The sequence below is a fragment of the Cyprinodon variegatus genome, unplaced genomic scaffold (assembly GCF_000732505.1).
Source record: "Cyprinodon variegatus isolate N-32 unplaced genomic scaffold, C_variegatus-1.0 Scaffold123, whole genome shotgun sequence".
In the NCBI taxonomy this organism is placed as follows: domain Eukaryota; kingdom Metazoa; phylum Chordata; class Actinopteri; order Cyprinodontiformes; family Cyprinodontidae; genus Cyprinodon; species Cyprinodon variegatus.
Window position 1 is genome coordinate 962,874 of NW_015150576.1, and position 7,948 is coordinate 970,821.

General features: G+C 36.1%; 1 protein-coding gene across 2 annotated transcripts in view; it reads left to right on the forward strand.

Annotated features, from left to right (window-relative positions):
* Positions 1–4,010: 4,010 nt before the first annotated feature.
* oprk1 (opioid receptor, kappa 1) overlaps positions 4,011–7,948 on the forward strand; it is an 18,791-nt gene continuing 14,853 nt past the window's right edge. Inside the window, exons 1-2 of one of the 2 annotated variants that reach the window (XM_015375672.1) lie at positions 4,011–4,144; positions 4,442–4,694. In XM_015375672.1, the coding sequence (XP_015231158.1) occupies positions 4,456–4,694 (239 nt within the window). In that variant the 5' untranslated portion in view covers positions 4,011–4,144; positions 4,442–4,455. The remainder of the gene's footprint in view (positions 4,145–4,441; positions 4,695–7,948) is intronic. The other variant, XM_015375673.1, reaches the window with a different exon arrangement.

Genomic DNA, 7,948 nt, shown 5'->3' on the forward strand with positions numbered 1-7,948 from the left:
TCCACTTCCTTTTTTCCTCCAAGCGCTCAGGACCCCACCAGCCTGGGAGCTGTTCCTAGAAGTACACGTTTTTGGACCGAGATGTCTGATGTATTTCCAGTGATCTGTAATGGCTTTCCTCTGCTTTTTGTCCATCACAATGTCTGGTTGGTTTGCCATTACCATTCGGTACATCTGTATCTGCAAGTCCCACAGGATCTTGGCTCGGTCATTCTTTACCATCTTTAGAGGTATTTCCGAATTTGACATTCATTCGACCTGCACAGATGTTCCTGTACACTATTCCAGCCAGTTGGTTACAGTCCTCCATGTAAGCTTTCTCTGCCAGCATCTTACACCCTGCAGTTATGTGCTGGATTGTCTCAGGGGCCTCTTTGCACAGTCTACACCTGGGGTCACGTCTGGTGTGGTAGATCTGGGCCACTGAGCAGCCTTGTCCCTGATGTACTTATGGATTCCAATACACCAGAATCAAGTGGCTGAATTCCAGTTATGTTAAAATCCTGATTATTCAACTCAGGTGTGTTGGTCAGAAACAAATCTAAGGCTTTACCCATTTGAATAAATATTATAAATGATAAAGGCACAGGAAAATACTTTTATCACTTTAAATGTAAATATCTCTAGTGGCTGTTCTGGATATGCCCTTCATTAGTCTGAATGTGCACCAACAACTTTCAAATCAGACCACTCTGTAGCTTAAATGTTGATACAGGTGAGTGTACTTCCAAAAAGTAGTGCAAAAATAAAGGATTTTGCACTGAGAAAGATCATCCTTCTAAAAGCTGTATAACCTTCATCCATGTGGAGGAAGATATTGCACCATTGAATCATGAAAAAACAACCAGGTGGAAAAGACTTTACACTGCACCTGAAAACCACTCAACAAAGTGAGCTCAACTTGAAATGATGCTGAAACTGGCAGGTTTCCGCTCACTGGCTAAAAATGAAAAATATTGAAAAAACTCTATACCCTATGCAAAGTCTAATTTAAAGAGAAAAGAACAACAATGTCCTAAAAAATAAAATCATACACTATCTGTAGCCAGTCTCTGAAATCATTTTGTTCTTTGCTTCTAAATCAGCTTGCATGGTGATATTATGAGTGACTTTCCTCAATGGTTGGATGGTTTCATTTCCATCTGTAGAGGACCTTAGTCATTCATCATCTCTTTTTTTCTGTCCCTGAACTCTTCTCTGTCCAGTAAAGCAGAAATCCCTTGAAAGGGGCAGAGCTGTGTCCAGTGAAAGCGGTTATGACCCTCATCTGTGAACACACTGCAGGGCTAAAAGCTCTTAAATTCATGTCTCATGTCTTTGCAGAGCACAATGTTTGATGAGTTAAACTACTCCCAACAACACGGCAACAAAGACTTTAGAAGCACACCTGGGTTTTTGTTGCTGAAACTCTATTTTTACAAAAACTGTATAAAAAAAACTATATCCTTTTTTTTCTGTTTTTAAAATTAAATCAGGCTAAACGTTTTATGCTTTAGATTAGCTAGGATGACTGATTATGTTTGCTAAATGTCAGAATAATGCCAGAAAAATATTACTCAGTTTTTTCTTAAAATGTGCAGGTTTTTAATCACAGAGTTTAACAGGCTACTTTAAATTTGTTAAATCCCAGATGATGATGTGATTGAGGGCTTTTACAGGGCTTGTTTTTCTTCTTTTTTTTAGCAAATTGCAGGATTGATGTGTTTTAAAAAATGAATAGAAATCAACATGAGTGAGTGAGCCGACCCTAGAGCAGAAGACAGAGTAATTTGTGAAGATAAGTTCGGTACTGTTATGAGGGTCCCATGCACAGTGAAATGAATACTCCACTGACATGCGCTGAACTTTTAATCAAAGGAAACATAGCTTTATATCAAGCCAAATTAAAGCATGTAACTGCACTCGTGGGTCAAATAACTAAATTTGTGGAGACATTGCTTATGTTTTCATGAAATAGAAATTCCACCCATTCATTTTCCGTCACGTTTATTCCTGCTGGATAAGCAGGGATAACCCCGGTGATCGTGCAACTACAAAATCACGGGAGGGAAATTAATGTTTATGATACATGTTTTCGGCAGCTGAGATTCTCACGATGAAGGTGGACTGAAAGCCAATGTTAAGTCTTTACAAGCCGCCATTTACTATGACAAAAAGCCAGCATTAACAACAGCTTTGAAAGCTACCTAACCCACGTAAATCTGTTATCCTGTACCAACAAGATTGGTATATGTTTACAGATCTACTGTTATGCTTTCTTTGGTAACAAGCAACACAGCCTAAATAAACTGAGTGTAAAAGGTTAGCTTTACACCAATATCAGCAGTACGGTTTCATTACTTGACAAGGAGGAACATGGTAACTCACCATCCCTTTTAAAATATTTCTTCTTCATTAGCTCCTTCCACCTGGAGAAGACTCCTGATGTCCTTGTTTTTTTTATTTCCCGGCTGTTGTTGTCTTTTAACTTCTCTTTTTTGCTTTCTTGGAGATGGTGAAACCATTTATTGTGCACCTGCTCAACATGCATTGTGCTGCATTGTGCTGCAGCTGCACATGCACTGCCCCTCTATCCTACTAAACTGTCAGCAAAGGGAAACATGTTATTCCACACAGTACTATTTTATCTCTAGCCATTGTCTTTACTTTAAAGATTGCAGACTGTCACAGCACTTTACAAACGGGTAACCAGCCTTATGTATAACCTTATTTAAAATAATTTGCTAATGAAAATGTATCGAATCATTAGTGGAGGCAATAATTCACCAATATTAACACATATGTTAATGCAGTCATCAATTCCAGGCAGTAAAAATGAGACATTATTACACAATGTGCCTATAAAAGCAGGAATTTTTTTAGTTTTTTTAAGTTTGTTTAAAGAAGTGGTACAACAATATTGGGTGTTTTGTGCAGGAGGGACTGGTGCTTTTCACAAAAAAGATGGTACCATGACAAAATAACATGGGTCTTCTAAGAAAATGATGACCCAAACTATACAGTCAAAGTAGTTGGCTTAATGGCAAAAAGTTTTGCGGAGGCCATTACAAAATCATAAGTCGTAGAGCTGAAAAACTGTTTCAGAACAATGCTGCCCACAAACCGGACCCAGTTACACCAATCATGCCAAAGATTCAGCAAACTATTTGGAGAAGCTTGCTCAGAAAACCCAACTTTTTCTAATTATATGGTTCGGTAATTGGAAAAACTCAAACACTAGGGAAATATACAGTATGGCAAATTTATTTCTGAAGACTGTAAAAGCTCTTACTCATGATATGTCATTTCAGGAGGTGTTAGTCTGCTTCGTTTTGCCTTTTGAACAATGTAATTGAATACTTACCATTCATATTGTTTTATTTACACTGCATTTTTATCACCAATTGGTTAACTCACTTCCCACATTGTATTGTATATATCCATCCAACTGATGGTTGGATGGACTTATATTGATATATGTATACATACAAAACATTTAGACCAAGATTAAACTTATTTTGAAATAATCTTAATAAATAAATTCGTTTTTTTTTTCATGCAGGTCGGATCAAGGTATGTAATCTTTTTGTTTTTATATATACCAGCTATGGATTTGACCACTTGCTCTTTTCACACTTTAATCTTTTTCCCGATAAATCACCAGCCTCTTGCATGACCCAACGATGCTCCTGAGAATATGTTTAAAGAACTTTCCATAAATCATGAGAGGACATTTTATTAAACCTCTTTGCCAAAGTAATATTTTTTGTCTCTTTCAGAAGTAGGGATGTCCTGCTTAATGATGCCGAACGGTTTTGCCTCAGTTATGACACAGATATTGCGGAGAGCTCTGCGCCTGCCTTCAGGTTATTGTCATCGCTCTGTCATCTCATATTTTGTGTAAAACGTGTGTCATCTTGCGTGTGTGGTGTGCGCGCACGTGTACGTTTTCAGTCAAGTCTATTCCGGCTGCGCGCGCGCGCTCTTCTCCAACTGCGCGTCTGCGCGAGTGCCCGCATCGCCGCCGACACCGTTATTCCTGCTCTCTGAGCGCGCAGAGACATCGCCAAACTTTAATAAGCTGGAAACCTTCAAGCGTTTGGAAGGAATCATATTTTTCTTTCATTGAAAGTAAAGAGTGTCTCGCTTATTCTGCGTGGTAAAGGTGAGTAAACCTTGAGCATGACATTACAATAGATTGGGACTGGGTTGTGCGTTTTTCTTTTCCCCAACCGACTAAATTCCTGCTAGGATTTAAATCCTGCATAATCCACAAGTGTCTTCTGGATCAAACGGTGTTGGCCTATATATCTACTGATTTGCAATGGCATGATCAAATATCTGCTTTAAAAAATGTTTTGTGTGAGATTTGGTCACTTTTTGCGCATTTCTGGTGTTGTTGCGCCTATTTAATTTTGGGTGCCACTTTTCTTTTCCTTTTTCTTCTGCTGCCTGTCTTAAGAACAAGAGCTGGACATGGAAAACACTCCAGTTGAAATTTTTAAAGAAGACAATAAGTGCCTGCCCGGGCTGCTGGAGGACTGCCCAGTGAATTCCTCGGGTTGGATGTCCGGAGAAAGCCGCAATGTGACCCGCGATGAGAGCTGGGAGCAGGAGAGCATGTCCCCCATCATCCCCATCATCACCGCTGTGTACTCCGTGGTGTTCGTGGTCGGCTTGCTGGGAAACTGCCTCGTCATGTATGTGATCATCAGGTGAGCTCATTATTTTGGACGTTTATTTTAATTTGGAAAATGCAATAAAGCAAATAAAACAAATAAAAAAAACATGTTATTATTGCTATATAATATTATTGCTATATAATATAATATAATATAAATTGGTATTAGATGGAAGCATTCAAGTCTAAAATTATATTAATCAGAAATCAAATCGAAAAATAACATTCCTTCTCTGTAATACAGTCAAAAAAGTGAAGTTCATATGTAGTAAATATTACAGAGGGACACAGGTTTTTAGTACTAGTTTCATATATCTATATGAAACTATAGATCTAGAGATATCTATATACTGTTTGGTAGACATAGTCAAGTCCACAGATGTCTCTGTTGTCTTGCAGCCATAGAACTGTTGAAATTTACAATCATTAGTAGGCCTATATAATGCTATATAATTTATCGAGATGCACCTCGGTTTGTTACAATACGTTGGGAAACATTTTCCAGCAAGAAAACCTTTATCTTTTCATTTTATTCCATATAGGTGGCTATAGTTTTAGTTGAAAACAGGTTTGTAACAACATTTAAATACATGGGGTAAGACATATACAGAGTGCTAAACATGTCATAATGCAACAAAATATTTATAAAATGTTAGTTTCTGTAAGCCTTTTTCAATAAGTTGATGTATTCACAATTATTTGTATCAAAATGTTTATTCTTCAACAAACAGTTTTTTTCTATTTATTATAAAGGTTTAAAAGTATACAGAATTATCTTCTTTTGGCTTCCAGTTCCTGGGGGGGAATCACCTTATTTATTGCTTGCTCCACATGCCATTCTTTGTGACGTGCTCATTTCCCCCTCTGCACATGCATAATTCTAGTGTTAGTGATTTTTGGTATTCTTGTAGCTTTTCTGCTTTTACTTTATACTTTGAAAAGGAGTGAGAGTTGCAACGAGTAAACTGTGGTACACAGGAAATTATGGACATGATGGTAGAAGAGAAATAAAGAGGGTTTTTACTTATAAAGAGTTATTTTAAAGGGTTTTGTGTGTTACCTATCTACATTTCGAAAAACACATTCCACTATTAGTTTAATAATCATAGCAACAAATCTAGAAATGTTTAGCTACATTCTTTCAAGAGATTCACAGATCACCGAGATTATCCAATGCTATACCGTTGCCTTGGCTGAGCAAATCAGCAGATATCGATGCGACTCAACTGTGAAGCAATCTGATTCAACAATAAATTAACCATACATCTTGCCATGTGAGCGAAGGCTTTAGCCTTGACATAAATATTGTTAAATGTAACAAATTAACACAAATATAAGTGTACTAAAAAATATTTATTAACAAATAAGCAGCTACAAAATAAACAACAGTTCCATCTAAAGTGCACTGTCTTGGATCTCTGATATTCAATATCAAGTCACTGATATCCAAGCCCACAAATTAGTCCATATCAGAGCAAATATCCAATTCAGGTATCAGATCAGTGCATCTCTAATTACTTTTAATCATTTTTGTAGTATGTGAATTATATCTTGCAAACATCGAATTGTTCTAAATACAAGGAATAACTGTTCTAGGTCTTTGTCTTTATATTGTATGCAAAAATAATCAACCATAACAAAAAATCATTGTCAGGTTTGCTGATCTATGATTGACTGGATTTACACACAGTTCCCTCTTTCTGGAACAAAATATATATCATTACACATTTCCTAAAAATGTTTGACATTTGAAAAATAATGGTTGCAGGCAACTAGCTCTCAGTAGCACATACAATCATTCTGCTGCAGCATTCGTGCTGCAGCATGCAACCGAAAAAAAAAAAAAGAATACTAAAACTATTTTATCTGCTTATTGTAAGCTACCTATATACTGTATGGTTTTTATCTAAAAATAGCTTTATACATTAAAAACATTGATTTTACTCTTAACTTAAAATTTTAACACAATACTGTAAAATGTATGTGTTATTTTTTTTAATTGTACCATTACTGGTTCTCCATATATATATATATATATATATAAAAAAAAACATTAGGCAATTAATGTAATGGTCTGATCATTACAAAGAGAATAGCATTTAAGTGGGGGAAATGCTAAGATCTCTGCTGCCAGTTCTAATTTAAAGTAAGTCTTGTGAAGCAAAACAACACTGATTCAATTCTGCCTTCTACAGAGACAGAAAAAAGCTTTTATTAATCCAATAACTCTCAAGATGTCCAAAATGTTCTAACTCTATTAAATAAATAATAATCATTATTTCAAGCGGGGTGAATGGGATTTTAATTACAAGGGAAACTGGTTGTGATTAATCACATATCCTGTTCCTCATCTGTGCATTATTTATAATCTACAAGAGTGACAAATATTTTTATTAGTGTGACATGCAGACGTGCCAAACAGAATGTTTCAGTCCATAGACAGTTATCCAATATAGGATTGATAGCTCCACCTGTAATTGGAGGAAAATCCTATCACTTTAGTGGCAGAAAAGACATCTTATGGTGATTATGGTCTTTGGAGGACCATTTAGTTGAAGGAATAAAAGGTTTTCTGGTGATTGAGTGAAAACAAAAATAAACTAATGAATAAGGCAAAATTACAAGTTTTACCTGAAACACTTTTAAAGCATCTATCATTTATCATCTATCATGCCAATATTACAACTATCATTATGCTTTCTTAAGGGAGTTATGCATCCCTTGAATCCCTTTCTACAATGTAAATTTTTGAACATAAGTCTCCAAAGTATGTCAGCACTTTAAGTTTTATACCATTCATTGTAATTTCAAAAACAACCAGTAACCAGGAGGGACTGGTGCACTTCACAAAAAAGATGGTACCATGACAAAATAACATGAGTCTTCTAAGAAAATGATCACTCGAACTATAAGGCCAAAGTAGTTATATATTGGCTTAGTGACAAAAAGTTAAATGTTTTGCATAGGCCATTACAAAATCATAAGTCGTAGAGACGAAAAACTGTTTCAGAACAATGCCGCTCACAAACCGGACCCAGTTACTCCAATCCTGCCAAAGATTCAGCAAACTATTAGGAGAAACTTGCTCAGAAAACCTAACTTTTTCTAATTATATGGTACTGTTTAATTGGCAAATCTCAAACTCTAGGGAAATGGACAGTATGGCAAATTTATTTCTGAAGACTATAAAAGCTCTTACTCATGACAACATGTAATTTCGGGAGGTGTTAATCTGATTTGTTTTGCCTTTTGAACAATGTAATTGAATACTAACCATTCACATTGTTT